Source organism: Mycteria americana, chromosome 6 (genome assembly GCF_035582795.1).
Source record: "Mycteria americana isolate JAX WOST 10 ecotype Jacksonville Zoo and Gardens chromosome 6, USCA_MyAme_1.0, whole genome shotgun sequence".
Taxonomy (NCBI): domain Eukaryota; kingdom Metazoa; phylum Chordata; class Aves; order Ciconiiformes; family Ciconiidae; genus Mycteria; species Mycteria americana.
The window spans coordinates 4,483,485-4,501,494 of NC_134370.1; the positions used below are offsets into that span (position 1 = coordinate 4,483,485).

Below are 18,010 nucleotides of genomic sequence, written 5' to 3' on the forward strand. Positions count from 1 at the left end.
CTTCCCCAAGAAATGAGAGTCACCTTGGACTCCACATTAACCCTGTACTTAACATTGACCTTGTACTAGGCTAGTACAGTAGAAAGCATTGGTGTCCTTGCAGAAGCCATTTTTAATTTCTCATTGTAATTCAAACTGGCATTTGTAGCAAGTCATGTTATTCAACAGCCATACTTACTGCTTTGATTTTAATAAATTTTAACAAAATGAATGAATTCTAAAATCTCATCCTTTTGAGAAAGAATCATTTGACAGATACATCCACTGCTGCAAAAACCAAGTCAATAACAAAAATAACATTCAAGTACATTTACTTGCAGAGTTCAAAAGGGGAAATGCCACTAATCCTTCTGATTTGGAAAGAATACCCTCCATCAAGAAAACTATTCATGCAGAAGTGCAAGAGTTGCACTCATCACATTTTGTACAGCCTAGATTTGCAAGGAATAGAAGCCTTGATGGCATATTTATTTACTGAGGTGGGTAGAGCATCAATGGGTGCCTCCAACAAAACAAACCCCCCACACACACACACACACACAGAGGTACTTTTCTAAATCCAGACAAGATATACATCTATATTCATGTTTTGGCTGAAAAGAACAAATGTGGAAAAAAGCAGTCTGATACATGTTTTTAATGAAACTTGACATTAAATTTAAAAACTAGTAAAAAGAATTTTATACTAGAGTTGAGATGAGAAGAGGGAGTTCAAGTAAACAGCTGTCCTGAAGTATCAAACATTTTCCTTGGTACCTTCTGAAAGACAGTATCTTCTAAGAGAAAAGAAAATAACCACTCTGCCAATAATTACTCCTACTCCTCTAATCTTTATTTTTAACTTCAGGGAAAGCTACACTTTGTACATCCAAAAACTTTAAACGGATAAATCTCTCCCACATAAGACAGACTCAAAGCAAATGGACCCTTCACAACCGATGAGCTTAAACTTGGAGGTACGCCGTCTGAAGTTAACCGGAATCGTAACAAGCCACCACTTGTCAGCTGGACTATGGTAATAGACTATGTACCAACTCTTACTCCATCAATTTTCACAAACTTACTTGACATTTAACATGAACTTGTCCTATTTTATAATTGTGTTTGGCTAAGGATTGACAAGGGTTCAGCTCAACTAAAAGTTCACAAGAGCTTCAGCTGGCTAACAAACAGTAACTCACTAGTCACAGTAACTCAGTTGATGTCAATAGTAAGAACATATGCTTCAGGCAAAATTGTTCAATTAACAGTTAAATTGTTTCAAGTATGTCACACTAAGACAACAAAACAACCAGCACAATGGCTTATTGCTTTTAAAATTACTGGTTAAACTGGTATACCTTTCCAATATAGATACCCTCTGTGAAACGTTCAGAGACAACCACAAAAGAATCTATGAAGCTTTCATCAATCTTCCTAAGGTTATTCCTGCTACAAGCAGTATTTGGAAAAATACATCTGTGATATGCACAATGAAATTCTGAAATGAAGGATTGATAATTAACAGCTTTGGTTTCTGGTTTTCTCCCCTCAGTTAAAAAAGTTAAAGTATAGTAAGTGTTTTAAGTTACAGAAAGGAATCCATGAAATCTTTCAGCAGAACACTAGTGAAAATCAGCACACAACTCCATTTGCATTCTGGCTTTCTCATCAAGATACCTGCAAACTATTTTCATTTTAAAAGAACCAAATCATTATTGCCTTACAAAATTTCTATGAACATAGTTTTGAGTTTCATGTACAACTGTATAGTCACAAGCAACATTAAATACTTGCAAAACTCACATTCTTAAATATAAACACAACTGTTCTCACACAGATTAAATCTGAAAGTGTGAAATATTTTAAGTAACACTGGAATAGTCCAAAAAAAAAAAAATCACTTTTCAAAAAGCAGAGAAAAACAACCCTAATATTTAATACAACTGCTATCAGAATGCAAGATAGACTCAACAGCACAGGAACGACCTCCAACAATTGATCTTGGGTATTCAATAACTTACAAAATACCCTACAGAGTTTCAATTGCTTCATTTCAGAAGGAAAAAGCACTCTGCATCTGCTAGCATGTAAGGAGCTGAAGGCATCAGGAAATACTGAGGCATCTAGCTATTCTCAAAAGGAAATGTGCTTGTCCAACTATTCACGCAACACAAAAATAAACTGGAATATTTATTAGCTCAGAGAAACCAAACCCATGATACCCATAAAAACATTTACACCCTATCAAATATATTAAATAAAGCAGCTCCACAAATCAGTTTTTCAATTATAATAACCATGAAGTGACTTCATGAAACATTAAGGAACAGTATAAGACATACTAGCAGCGCCAGAGTTTCAAATGAAGTGTTTTACTCTAAAAATAGTTGCGTATTTCAAGTGTTTAACCTGCTTGTATGCTAGGGCACAAGATATCTGCTTCTGGGAAGTTACAGCACAAAAGTTAACTCACAAGGTCAATAACTGAAGAAAACCCTGCTCTCACATGTCTCTGTTCTTTAACAGCATTGGGAGAATTATCCAGAATTTCCTTAGGAAAGCACTAAAATACAAAACAAAATTGGTATTTGAATTTTTTGAAGCACTTGACTACAAAAATACTTTCAAAAAGCCTGTAAACATTTACAACACAGTATCTGTATTAATACAACATTATTACTTTCAAGGTCAGTATTACACATGCAGTTTCTTGGAGCTACATATTTTGGTGTTATTTTTAACATCTGACAGAGCATCTTGTACTGTTGCAAGCTCTACAGTGTTTACAAATACTCCCAAGCTGCAGCTGCTGATTCTACTAGCAAATCTTGCCATAGCATAAAGAAAAGTAATTTTAATTATCCAATAAAAGCATTTTTTACAGTACTATATGCATTACATTGTTCTGTAGACTGGTTTTGTAATTTTTCTACCTTTCAACAACTACATAGAACAACAGGATTTGGTTACAAGGATATCCATTTCTACGAAAGGTCAAAAAAAGTCCAAGCATAGTTGGGAAACATGTCTAACCCTGTTCAGATTATGGATGGACTCTGCACCCTCTCTTAGCAGGTGCTATTTCAAGAACTTCTACATTTGTGTGCTGGTTTTGGCTGGGGTATAGTTAATTTTCCTCATAGCAGCTAGTATGGGGCTAGGTTTTGGATTTGTGCTGGAAACAGCGTTGATAACCCAGGGATGTTTTCGTCACTGCTGAGCAGTGCTTACACACAGTCAAGGCCTTTGCTGCTCTTCACCCCACCCCACCAGCGAGTGGGCTGGGGGGGCACAAGGAGTTGGGAGGGGACACGGCTGGGACAGCTGACCCCCACTGCCCAAAGGGACATTCCACACCATACGGCGTCATGCTCAGCATAAAAAGCTGGGGAAGGAGAAGGAAGGGGGGGACATTGGAGTGATGGCGTTTGTCTTCCCAAGTCACCGTTATGTGTGATGGAGCCCTGCTTTCCTGGCGATGGCTGAACACCTGCCTGCCCATGGGAAGGGGTGAATGAATTCCTTGTTTTGCTTTGCTTGCACACAAAGCTTTTGCTTTCCCTATTAAACTGCCTTTATCTCAATCCCACGAGTTTTCTCACTCTTACCCTTTCGATTCTCTCCCCCATCCCATGGGGGGGGAGTGAGCGAGTGGCTGGGTGGGGCTTAGTTGCCGGCTGGGGTTAAACCATGACAATTTGGTTTACTTTTTAAAATTAAAATGCAGAGATTAAAAAAGCTGTTTTGAAATCAAATGTCTAGTTTATGTTTTAATTCTTCATTCTCCCAAAATACCTAATCACAGGCATAACAGTATACGGTAGCAGCATTAAGTCATAACTTACCAACACAAGCATTTAGAAACAGCCAGTCAGTCTTTTTCATTCTATTTTTTATTTGCTTTAGTTTTTTGAAGTCAACTTCAAGTTCTTCCTTGCTGCCAACAGCTCCTGCCAATTCAATTCTTTGGAAGTCCATTTTCACATCAGATTCACGTTTGGTTGTAGGTGGAGATCTTCTTTGGCTATTACCACTACTACAGCTTCCTCTCCATCGAGCTCTGTCTTGCTCGTTTATGATTGAAGAAGCCTCTTCTGTGTCTGCCAGTTCTATTGCTTCTATGTTGTTAGGTCTGGGATGATCACATACAACGCATTTCCTGGCCTTCGCCCAGTTTTCATATGTACAAACAGAACAAGTCCAGTGCTGAGCCCTTGTGTTTAGTTTATTTCTGTCATTGTATTCCTCACATGGATCAACAGAAAAAGGGACTGGTCTTGAACCAGAACCTGAAGATTGAGGAGACTCTGTGGGACTCCTGGTCCTGCGTTGAGACAAGCACTGAGTACACCTTATCGCTCTTGGCCAGTTCAAGTATGTGCACATGTGGCACGACCATTTATTTGCACTTTCCATACTGTAAGATGATTTAACCCTTGGTCTTGCGCTAGAATCTGGACATATCAAAGGACTACTCCCTCCTTCAGTGCTTGTAGGATCCCAGTCTCTACCAATATCACTTGAACCACTTTTAAATGGATCTTCAGTGATAATTGTTCCACTAGGTCTCTGAGCACGACACATGGTACATTTGATTGCAGACGGCCAATTTTCATATGTACAATACTCACAAGCCCATTTAATTCCACGCTCTGTCATCATGCACTTCTTGAAATGAACTGCGTCAGGCAGAAACCTAAGTAATCAGAATACATCATTAGTACACAATGGCTGTATAGGAGCTCTGTTTAAAAAAGTAAATGAGATTTAACCCAGTTGATGTGTACTGCATCAAATATAAAAATCAGGCTGGGCAAACAGGCAATCTTTTTTTCTCGATACTATTAGAACATTTAGAGGGAGAAAAACCACTATGAAAAGGGTAAGACTTGAGCTAACTGCATTTTAAATGCAGAACTCAGGATCTCCTAGTGCAGAAATTAAAAACTCAGTCCTGCATTTCTGAAATTTCTTAAATTTGAACAGAGGCTTCCAAAACAAATTCAGAAAACAGATACACATTAAGCACTGAGAACACTAGAGAAAAGACCAGTCACAATATTGACCATACAGACCAATATACAGACCAATACAGTCACAAACATTAAATTATTAAAATAAAACTCAATATGAATACAGCAGTACAAGAAAAAGAACACAAAGTCTAGATCCTGTGAGGTCTACTGCACAGGATTTGGAAGGAAGGAGTGTACCAGGTGGGCAGTTATACAATAAGCAAGCAGTTCTTTTGGAAAAGTAGGTGTATGAGTTCACATAAAATGCATACGTTTTCAAATTTTATACATGTGCTTAACCAAGACTAGGCCTTGATTGGACACCACTCATAACATTAGTGTTACAAAGTTAAAATACCACTTGAAAGCAAGTACAAGCTGTGTGTGTTGACAAGCTAATACAGTATTTTCATTCTACAAATCCAGATTTCAATCCAATTCCAACTCACTTTTTCTCTAATGAAGAGGGGATTCTGTCTTCATGCTGGCTCAGACCTTTTCCTCAAATTGCCAAATATGAAGGATGAGACTAAGCAGATAACTATGCCTGTAAACAAAATTAAAACAGACTCATTATAGGTTTCCTACTGGACCTGAGTAACCAGAAAGTTAATAATTAAATGCCACACCTATTCTGATCCCAATTTACTAGTTTAAACTCAGTCATGACCTCCTGCGATCAACATAGAGAGTGGTTAAAATCAACCAATATTTCTAAAGAACCAGTTGCCACACAAGTGATCAATCTGCTGAAGTAAAAGGACTAGATCCAAGCAATGTCAAATTCACACCGAAACATCTATAAACTCTTACTGGAATCTGAAACAGGATGGGGAAGGGAAAAAAAAAAGCTTTGATCCCCTCTAGTTTGTGTAGAGGGCATAATAGAGGGAAAGGGTGAGGCAGGTAGATAAAGGACAAGTAGAAAAATCTATAGTCTATTTCCTCCCTTACCACAGAATCGTTATCCAACATATAAGTCTCAATTATGTGCTATTTTTAAACATGCAAAACTGTTTAAAATACAAATTTGTCACACCAATTGACTGACAGTTCTCATTCATCGTATTGCACCTCTCTTGGAAAACAAAAACACCCAGAGTCTAGTAAACCAAAACTCAAAAGAGAAGTTACCCAACAGGATTAAATTCAAAACTAGACACATGGAACTAAGAATTAGTTTATACCTGTTCTCCAGTTAGGAAATGTTTTATGAGTTAGTACATTCTTCGCTGAAATACCTTCACACACACACCTTGCTCTACTGAGGCATAGCTAAACATCCACTTAAATTTGTCACCCTTATTGCTACTATCTCCCTTCTATGGATTCCAGCAGGCAGCACAGGTTTTTTCCAACAGCTCGACCCTGATCTATTCACCAGATCAGGTGGCTGCATGAATGAGGGGCTATCGCATGGCCAGGACAGAGGAGAGGGCAGGACTATCCTTTTCAGCAGCAATCCATATTTATGCTCATCTGCTCTCATGCAGCAATCAAGAACACATAAAGCTCAGGTTCCAATATTACTTGTTTGAACAGCCTGCAGAGCACTTCACTCCCACCTATACGTTATAAAACTGTGTCAGACTAAGGAATGTGCTGAGAAGGCAATTAGACCTCCTACTGCTTCCCCTCCATCGTTCGCTCATAAAAGTCCATGCCCATGCATGATGGAAAAAAAGAGCGAGGTCATACAAGGGTCCCCATATCTGTAGCAAAATAAGTGAAAAGTACATACATCTGCACGAGAATACAAAGTCAACTTGATTTTACTAAAGGTGACTTCATAAAGAAGACTCTTCAGAAACTTGGAGGAAAAAGTTTCTCTACTCCATAAACAAACTAAAGCTTTGCCAAAACACCTCCTACGAGTACACTATATGCTAGATTTATCTATTCCATTTGGTCAAGGCTTTTTTCCCGCCAGTTCCCAAAATAAGTTTTTCTAATGACCTTAACATTTCTTAATAAGCTTATTCTCTCTATAAACAGTAGAGAGTTTTCTGAGATAGTAACATTTCCTAGTTAGGAACTTGAGTCAGTTGAACATGGTTTTCAGAAAAGAGAAGGAAGCAGCGCACCATCCATGCACCTGCCAGCGGCCACCAACAGAACCACCAAGAGCAGTTTCACTTGTGCTCCGAAGGACAACCAGAAAGCGGCTGTCCCAATACTTCAATGCCCAATACAAGCTTGAGAATAATTTCTACCTGAGGAGAAGCTGGTGTGTTTTCAGTAGGTAATGCTTTCCATCAAAAGGTAGATCAGCATACAATGTGTGATGAAGCCCAAGAGGGATCTGTAACTGTAAATGGTCTCTTACCTGCCCCAGTTTATAAAGCCTTAAACCCAGCAGTTCCCACTGCAAACAAACCTCAACCCACATTTGGGATGGGGCAAGAAAACAAAGCATCATCTGTTTTACTGACATTAAGGCTGGGAAAGGAGATGATTGCTGCTCAAGTTGAAAAGCAACAGGTTGCAAAAATGATCTAAACAAATACTGAGATACTATTTATGAAACTAAACAGCACAGTACATACCGTGTTACAGAACAGCTTTCATACATATCATGAGATTAGGTTTTTAGCTGCAATTATTCTCTGTGCCCCTTAAAAAGCTAGATGCTTTCAGACATAATTCTTAGAGAGGCTGAGTACCTGCAGCTTCAAAAGCCTCCAAGATAGGAGCTCACTACCTCTGAACACGAGGCCTCGGGTTATTATGAAGTAAGGAATATAAAAAGGCTCAGTGGAGCAATGCAATTTCACTTCTTTGATAGCTCTGCCAACACCCACTACGGCACAGCTAGATGAGGAAAGGTAGCACTTTCACATATCAGGTTTTTTTAACTTTTAGGTCTCAGTCTGACTCCCAACAGCACCCCACCCCAGGGACACCAGAACCAGCTGATTTACTGGTGATACAGGACCATCATCCAGCCACCGAGCAGCTCGAAGCTTGCTACATTTTTTCAGAATTACTTCTTTGCCACTCTGTCTTCAAGTTAACTTGTTATTTTAGATTCTTCACAGAGGAGAAGTTGAATCATGTCCTACCTCCCCTCACAGAGAAATAGCACAACAGTGACTGTGAGGCGCAGGTGCGTGCCTTTATGTTCAAAAAGCATGAGCAGACAAGAAATTAAAACCCACAAAACTCCAAGGGATTTCCAATTGATCAGTTTATACAATGCGCTAAATATCTTCTGGACAGACTAGTAGAGTAACTCAGTACATTAAAGAGGAAAATATATTAAATTCTGATAAATCGAGTAACAAAGAAAAGTCAAAACATTATCAGACTACCTTTTTACTAAATAAAGTCCGTCAGAAAAGGTCACGTGAAAAAATCAGAAATTTTTTCTTTTGCTTTGTTTCAACTTTTAAGAATATTCTTCTTTCTAGGTGCATGGGAAACATAAAATGGCACACAGAAATTGGGAAGAAACAATGAAGTCCTCAAATAACATTTTTATGACAGGATATATTATACACCCCTCAATTTAAGCATTCACTGTGTCCAGAAGTTATTTTACTTTTGGCTCAAACAAGGAACAATATGGAGCTCTATTTCATTAAACGATCAAGCCCTTCCCTGTCAACAGGCCAGACACTGATTGAGACCAGTCTACACGACTGATTTTTTGCTGGGATGGTGCTGACATCTGTGCTGGCAGAAACCTTACGTAATTATACTGATCAAATCAGCGTTCCCACCTGAACTCATTCTGCTCATATGTACAGATTTTCAACCAAAGCTAACTGCTTCTGTATTTGCAGGGAAAAGGGAGATCAAGTATCAACTTAAGGCTTCAGCAAGACTTGCAAGGCAAAAGAGATCCACCCTCCTTCCCCTTGATGTAGCTGCCTCTCTTAGGCTGCTCCAAAAAGAAAGGCAGGCTGGCTTGTTTATTTTTATTTTAAAACACTGAAGCAACTTTTCGGAGGAACAAAATAAGCAGAAGCATCTTGTTCTGAAAGAAAGAGAGGTCTCTATAACCAAATGCAGAACCTATTAACTCGACAGCTTACGAGTGTAACACCTTTCACACAGCCAACCACAAAAAGGAGCGGAGAGGAACAGGATTGCGAGTCAAAGCAGAAGATCAAACAGCAGCACTTCCACTGACTGTATTCTTTATGTATTACGAAACATGGTGTATTTAAATGTACGTCTACCAAGAAAGGGTCTCAGTCTGACAGCTGTAATTGCTCACTAGCAGCTGCATAATGTTGCTGTGAAGTTTATATATACACACGATGGACAAACAGCTTTTTAAGAGAAATTGCCTATGATTAACCCCGCATAATTTGACACATTTTCAGAAGCATTCCCCCCTTGTACGTCACTACCTCAAGTTCTCTTCCAATTACCCATTAAAAATTAGCATACTTCTTAGAAAACTGAAGTTCATTTATACACAAATAAGCTTTCTAATTAAAGCTGTAAAAGGAAAACCTGTTAAAATCACACATCTGGATTATCACCTTAAATGGTTATGATAAAATATGCACTAGTCTGAATTCAGATATTGTAGCTGGTTTTGTTCTGTAAAGCTGCAGAACGTTTTTAAAAGATGCACAAGATGAATTCGAGTCAACTGTTCACAGTAGGAAACAAAGCAATGGGTCGATTTCCCATTTCCAAACAAATACATTTATAAACACTGCCACTCTGTTGCCGACTCTAACCACGGTATCTTTTTAAAGCTCACATACACTTTACCAAGGGACTCATCAAACAGAAGTTTTGCCAATTTTTAGATACAGACAGTAGGAAGGTCTAGAAGTTAGAGCTGTACACAAGCTTAAATCAAAAAGGCCAATTTGTTTCTTTCAAACTTGTAAACACTCTGAAAACCTCCTCAACGATTTCTTACATAAAAGACATTGCTATTTAACTGGCTCAAACTCACTTTTGTTATCTGGGTCCAAGAATCCTTGTGAAGTATCACACTGTCAATACACCTCCACAAAAACAACTTACATTTTTAAATAACCTATTTGAAATTTATTGCCAGATATTAAGAATTTATTTTCACAGGAAATTTGCCTTGCCTAATTTTCTAAGGTGGAATTTTACTGACACTTTCTTCTCTTGACTTACTAAACTTACTTGCTCTACCTTCAACTATTCGCTATTCTTGCATGACTGCTTTCTCAAGAATTCAGCATAAGCCTCAACAGATCAGTATATTAAAAGCGTAGAAGTCAAATCCAGGCTTCTATAGTTTGAAGGGAACTAACAATAAGTTCCATTGTCGTCTCTACGAATTAGTTAAAAAAAAATTAAGAACATTGACCTTGTCAATGGGACAACCAGATCAGATCAGCGCTGAATCTGGAAGCTTTGCAGTAAGGGCAATAATTATGTATTATAATAAAGAATGGAAAGATTACTGCAAAGTCACAAATGTAGGAGCATTTTCTGTATTAGCCTGAACACACTGAAGCAAGGAATTTAACAAGTAAGCATAGTTTGCTTTGGTTGTTAGGACAGTTCTTTAAAAATGAGAAGATACTGTCCCAACCAGATCAGCAAAAAGGAGAAAATTCTCTGTTGTCTCAGGAAAAGAGCACTGAAGTAGTTTTCTGCAAGCTGCTCTATGAGGTGGGGTTTTTTCCTTACAAAATTTTTATTTCTTTAAAGAACACAAGCTGGCTATTTGCAGTAGAGGCAGCAGGAACTGGTCTCAGACTGCAGCTATCATCACAGAACACAGAAACCCTTCTTATAAAATACAGATACAAAGCAAGAAGTACGTTGGAAGACAGAGGCTTTTGTCAAACTACGCTATCCTTCCCGTCCTCATCCTGGGAAGAGCACTGCTCTCGACACACACAAGGATCACCTTTGCTCTTTGAGTAGTAGAGCCCTTCCTTTGCTCCCAGTAACAGGGAGAACAGGAAGAACGTTGCTGTCTTGAGAGAGGCATCATCAAGTTCAGATTGGCACAAGTCTCAGTGCTATTAAAGACCAAATCATTGCTATGTAAATCACAACACAGTCTACAAACTGTAATGTTAATGGTGCATAAGAAAAGAAAAACTGAAAATGGTTTAGTTGTAACTGAGTAACTATTTACAGTCTAGTACGTTAAATGAGTTTTAACATTTTTCTTCAGTTTTTATAGTCTAGGCTGTCAACAAATACCCTGTACTGCAGATTTTTAGGTATGAACTCTTCCATTACACACAACTTCTCATCTACTCTTATAAGTGGGCAATTAGTTAAAATCCAGAAGACGATCTTTCACAAAGAAACGTGCTGCAAGAAATGCAGTTCTCTTAACCAAAAAAATTTCTAAGAAAGTAAGCAGTAACTTTTGAAAGCATTTAGAAGTCTGTTCACTGGGTGAATTCTGACAGGCTTCATTTATGTACAATTAATAAAAAGTTGCTTTCATTTTGATTTAAGGATTCATATCTCATTTCAAAGCATCTTAAGTCTACTTTATTAGATATTTATCGTATTCAGAAAAATTATGCTGATTTTGCTTCAGCTTTCTTTTCAATATTCTATTCACACTTCCAATCCAACTGCTATCATCTCAAATAAACCTTAAAGCCTGACTTTGCATAAGCAAGAGAATTCATATGCAGTTTTAATGCAAGAGGATGCCTAATTTTGCAAACATTCTATGCAGTAAGAAGTCAAACATTTGGGAGGTTACAGATCTTAGGAGACATCTGAAATACAACAATTGACAGTGAACTTCAGGTTAGGATGTAGACCTAACTATAAACAGACTCTTCTGCAAAAGCTGAAAACTCATCACAGAACTAACAGATATTTGACAATACTAAACATTCACCCTTTCTGCTATCTTTTTGTATTCTCATGTTTATTCCTTGAAGCATTTTTGTGCTCTTAACCACTACAGTTAATCCTGCTGTGTAACTTGCAAAGTACAAGTTTCCATTTTATTTGTTACTCATCGCAAATGGGTCAAACTACACAGCTCTGTTAAATTTGTGACTAAAAGCTAGGAAAACCTAAACTGCTGAAAACAGCCTACAAAAAACAAGAGCAGCAGCTTGCAGTTCAGTCCTCTTTCTTACTTCAGGAGTTATATTTTTCAGGGTGTTTTTCTGGTTTTGTTTTAAACTCAATTAAAAGTGAACAACTATTTAGATGAGATGTTACTACACATTAGGATGGACTAAATACGACTGCTTACTTAGAAACCAGTATCATTTGAGAAAATGAGAGTAAGCAGATCAACAGTTACATAATACAGAGCATCTCCCACACAATACTAATCAAAAACCAAGCAAAGTGACTCAAAATAATGAGCTATGATAGAATATTCACATAAATACAGCCAGCAACATTTAATGAATCTGATCATCATGAACAGTCAGCAACGGATGAATACTGACTCAAGATGTACAATACAGTAACAAACACAACAGAATTGTTAAAACTTCATTTTTAAGACATTTGCATTGGGCAAAGTACACAAGTTGAACAAGAGGATTCTTTATAAAAAGCAAGCTCAAATACAAAAACAAGTTTATCTGTGTTTAGACTATATGCCTAAAACATGAGACTCATTTTTGTTTAGATCTCAGGCATCCTCACACAAGATGAGGAAAACCAGATGTCACGCTCTGAACAAAAACACACTGTGGAGCCAGACATCAAAACTTAAAAACACTTAAACCTGTCCAACAACCAAGGAACATTATAGTGAGACTTGTGCATTTGACATTCAGTTCTAGTAATGATCCTCTGGACCTCCTCAATAGTGGCTGACCATAAATTAGATCATGGCTTCATGCAGACATAGTCACCATTTGGTGGAGGAAAACCACCTGCCTCCAAATGAAACACGGAAACACACACTCAACATCAACTATTGTGTAGCTTCCTCCTAATTAACGGCAAGCCACTTTCAGATACAGTTAAGGACCGTCTTTATTATACGCATTTGCAATTGGGCTATATTTAAGACTAGTTCTAGTTCAAGTAAGCCATACAAGCTACACTCATTTTATCCAGCTCTTCTTAAGATACTGGCTAGACAGCAAAGTAACAAAAAAAGGGCGGGGGGGAACGGAGAAAAAGAGAGAGAAGCAAAAATGTTATTATCACAGCACACAAAAACCACTGCTGTGTATGTTGCTGCTTAACATAGTACAAAGAACTAGTATCAAATATCACAGGGAAAACAAATTCAAACTCCTTTTGGAGAAGGAGTGATAATCAGGTTGGGGTTTTTTTTAAAATCACCTTTTTTTTTAACCTTATGATTAGTAATCTGTATTTTGCTCATAATACATAACCAACAACCCCAACTTAATCACTGCAAGGTACTCCGAGTTGCTAGAAAGCTTCAGAGTAACAGCCCTAAAACAGTAAACCTTCTGCTTTTGGGGAGTGGGAACAACTTTCTGCTAGAGACAACACTGAACAACCTTCTTTAAATAAACCATTTGCAAGCCATGAGGTGACAATTATTTTTATCCCTGCCAAGCTAAACAGTAATGCAGAGGTCAAAAAAAGGTAAATAGTCCAGCAGATCATCCTAACCCTTCAGCAAGATAAAGATGAGTTTCTCAACAAGCACACAGTGGGGGAAAGACATTGTAGCCAAAACCTAAACCCACAGGCTCATCCAACAGAAGACATAAATGACAATCAGATGTTGGTAAGACACCAAGTACAAAGTATTCCTGACTTATCAGGGGGGGGGGGGGGGGGGGGGGGGGGGGGGGGGGGAGAAAAGGCCTAGCATGAAAATAAGTATATGCTCAACACTTCTTGAAACTGCAGAAGACTTAAGACTCAGACCTGTAGACGGAAGCTGTTTGAGGGGAGTATTCAGATAGCAGCAACTACTAAATCTGCCAGCTGTCTCTACTGAATCCCTGCTTAGATACTGGAAAGATGAATGGAGACATACAAAATACTTTCAAGCCACTAGCCTGAAAGAAGACTAAGTCAACACTTACACAATGCGCTTACAGTTTTTACAACCAAAAGAAACAGGATTCTCTCATAAACTGACAATCACCTTCAGAAAGCACGTTTCCTATTTTTTGCTAGAATTACCCACATTTATGAAATTTATGAGTTGTTTTTCTTCCCAGATGATCAACTGACTATGCACCAAGAGCCGCATGGTTTTCAAATGAATGGACGTACAAAAGTGCATGCAACTTCAAAGCCACTAAAAGAGTACTTGATCATAATAGTGCTAACCTACTGAAAACAAAAACCAGACTGCTCAAGTTTATTTTTCTTTCCAGAGTCATGTAAACCATGGTTCTGACAATCTTCCTTAGCTCAGGAAAGCTAACTCCTGAATATTTAGAAGACAGCAGAACACCAACATAACTTACAAAAGTTTCTTAATGTCTGTAAACTCCCCAGTAACTCTGACTTTTTCTGTTTCATTAAAAACAGCTACTCAAGACTAGATGCTAAATCAAATCGAAGTCGAAGAATCACATGGAGGATTTTTAAACCTTAACATTTGTTTACAAAAATAATGGCAAACATCACCCAAGTAAAACATCACTGTGTTTTGGCTTCTGGCACAGTGGGAGGAAGGAGAAGAAAAAGGGGGAAAAAAAAAAAAAAAGACTGCAGCCTCCTTGCTCACCACTGACAGCTTCACAAAGAAGTCCTATTTACACTTACCAAAATAGACACAGGTCCATCCTTCCAGTCCCTGGACAGCAGGTTGCACGCCTGGTGTATGTTTTGTACTTATCTCTCATTACTTCAAGTATTTTCAGCTCATTTCTGAACTCAATCTTAAAGACAGATGCTAATTCTGTGCCTTCTCCAGCATTTGTCTTAGAAGTACTAACTTTTTTTAATTTAAAATGCACATGTGAATACAAGCAAAATTAGCAGCTACTCTCAGAAGAAAAAAAAATCCACCTTACTAGAAATAATAAAAAAAAAAAAATGATGCAACAGTATCCTTGTTTTAAGAACAAGCAGAACAGATTGTATCAGGATAAATTCAAATAGCCAAAGGGAAAAATGCCAACTTAATTATATCTGCTGTACAGTAGAAGATGCAAAAGGGCTGCAAACTTGGCTGCTTCGTAGGTAAGATGCTCTGCACATACCAGCAACTACCACTCTTTCCAATGTATTACCCTCCCATGTTCCTTGCAAAAAAAAAAAAAAAAATCTACCATTCCTTCTGCTTTCTTGAACCAAGGGCTCTGTATCAGCCCCCTCCAGAAGACAGCTCCTTCTTCAAACATCAGTGCACTCATTCCCTCTCCCACCCCCTCCACACCTCTCCTCTCTCCAGTCTCCCACCAAAATGAGTTTTTGCATAAATGGGACAGCAGCACAGGAAAAAAGTTGTTTTAAAAAAATGCCAGGTGGATACAACTCCAGTTTGACTACAGAGCTTCTGAAAACCTGCCCATGTGACAACAGAAGGAAATACAAAATCATCCGTATTATTATAGACTAACGTGTTCCCAGAATTGATCTTGAAGTACTACAGTTGTTCTTTTAAAGTACGTTAACTGTTAGACACCAAAGAGATAACAGTCCTATTATTAATCTTGCATTTCAAGGGAGTGCCAAAAGAATTAACTACATACGTACGAGAAGCTGTGCTTCAGCACTTGATGATGCAAAAACAAACACAGACACAAAATCAATCCGATTCTGTGCAAGTTACAGCACTGTCAGCTATGCAAGAAGTGCTACGAAAAAGAGTAAGTACCAGGAAAGTGTCTGAATTCCTAATGTTCGAGATCTTAGGTAGAAGATAGAAGTTTTCTTTTTAAGGTGTAACAAATTCCATTCAACTGACATTACAAAGTTATAATTATCTGTTATTTAACTGATTTTACCAAGCTACGCCATTTGACAAGTAAAGACATAAGCTCTCCATCGGCTGTGTTAAAAAAAATTCTCTTTTCAACTTTGCCTCATTTCCCTCTTCATATGTAGTACTACTTAAAAGAAAAAAAAAAAATTAAGAACTCTTGTTACAGCTAAGCCAGCCATTTTCAGCTGCCAAACTAAAGTTTAGTTCCATTTTAGTACCAGGAGACTGTGGATCATAATCCATGCAGTTAAAATGAGGATTACTTGTTGACATAAATTTTGAACAGCTCAAAATAACCCAGCCTTCAAATTTTGGGGGGAGGAAGGGGCATGAGATTACTAACAGAACTGGCAGAAGCAGTTTAAATGCTTTTCTGCGATTAGTGGATGATACATCATGATGAAGAATGTATTGATCTAAAGTTCTGCACAATCTCAACCTAGTGCAAAACTGATATAGCAAAGAGATGCTGCAAAGAGAAGCGTTAACACCTAAGTTAATACCACATGAAGGAGCCAGTAAATCTCACATTAAAGTGCCTGACAGTACATTTGATTATTTGATTGACTGTATTAAAAATAACCTCCCATACTATCAGTAAAGTATTTTCTACTTACACTTCTGACTTATTTACAGATCCATCTTGCAAAGGACACCAAAGATGGATGGAATTTCCCGTCCCCAAGGAATTTACATATCAAATGACGTACAATTCAAATGGCCATACACAAGGCTAAATAAGACTGAAAATGTTGCCTTGACCAATTTTGCGTTTTAACTAGTCTCCAATTTAAGTCATGCTTCTGTGATGAATCCCGTTGATGCTTTTATGCCACTCAGCGTTCCAATTAAATTAATATTTTTAATTATACTTCTAAGAAAATGCTAATGGCTACAACTCTACAATAACAGAGTATGGCCTCATCGGTCATCCCCATCTGCCTGTCCTTATTTAAGCGGTATAAGAAAAGTAAAGATAATAATTTCTTTTTTCTTCCAGAGAATTACACCACATAATTAGAGTTTCACAAATCCTACAAAATGCAATGCATCCAAAAGCATTATTCTGTTTTAGTGCTGTGACAGACTTAAATCAGAAGTGATCATTTACATACGACATGCTAGACTCCGCACACCGAGACACCAATTCAACTCAGCCTTCGGAAGGAGGCTAATAAAAGAGTTCCAGAACACCTCCTGCTGCTTACCTGTTTCCCCCTCTCTGAGTAACCACTGAAAAAGGAAAAAATAAAAATAAAAAAAAAATGGGCTTTGCAAATCTCTTCTACAGCCACCAAAGACAAAATGCTAGATGAGCAGAAAGAAAAACAAAACTAAGTGCAACAAATCTCTCCTGAACTACTGTTACAAGGTTCTGCTCACACCGGAATAAGCTTTAACACAGGATGTTAGGGAAGGAGGCAGTTAAGGTATTACACAGAAGACATCTCACCTTTCAATTTTTGCATCAAATGCATCAATGTGTTAAACTCACACGCCAGTTTCACCACTTATGACACAGCAGGTAGCTCGTGAGCAGAGACTGTTCAAGCACAGCCCAAAGCCTGTCAAACAACATTTGTTTACTACACCGACTCCCAAGAATTCTAGAAAAAGTTGTCATTATTGTTATCACTGAAAGTCACTGTGGCAGCAAAAAGTTCTCAGCAGCCGCGCCGTGTCTGCCGTGCAGGAGACCCAGATGAATTTTCTCCCATCATTTCTCCCACTCGCTGCTCGTAAGAGAGCGGTGACTACCGTGGGGCCGGAGCGCTGGAGATCTGGGTTGAGGGCTGGAAGGAATGCCTTTTGTCACTCCGAAGGAAGGACTCCCAGACACATCCGTGACCTCCGCAGAGAAGTTCACCTTATCCTGGCAGGAAGCTGCCGCAGTGTGGGACTGTGAAGGTAGAGCCAGAAAGGCGCTGGAAGCGTGGATTACCAAGGTTTGCCTCGCTCCTTAACCAAACTTTCTTAATTTTTTTTTTTTAAACTTCAGTTCACAAAAACAAGCTCGGTTTTGAAACACTTCCCACACTGTACTTTATTTCTGATAAAGTATTGACAATATGCGGTATCGTACTACAGGCAGTGTCACGGAAGTTCTGCTAGCCAAGATTCACAGATACAGACGAGTAGCTCCCATCACCTACTCTACCACAGCACACAGATCAAAACAGGCATATCCAAAAAG

General features: G+C 38.3%; 1 protein-coding gene across 1 annotated transcript in view; it reads right to left on the bottom strand.

Annotated features, from left to right (window-relative positions):
* Positions 1-17,739, bottom strand: part of ZRANB1 (zinc finger RANBP2-type containing 1) — a 48,799-nt gene extending 31,060 nt beyond the window's left edge. Inside the window, exons 1-3 of the mRNA XM_075504372.1 lie at positions 17,575-17,739; positions 5,447-5,544; positions 3,828-4,678 (exon numbers count right to left, since the gene is read on the bottom strand). Of these exons, the coding sequence (XP_075360487.1) occupies positions 3,828-4,644 (817 nt within the window). The 5' untranslated portion in view covers positions 4,645-4,678; positions 5,447-5,544; positions 17,575-17,739. The remainder of the gene's footprint in view (positions 1-3,827; positions 4,679-5,446; positions 5,545-17,574) is intronic.
* Between the last annotated feature and the right edge of the window lie 271 nt (positions 17,740-18,010).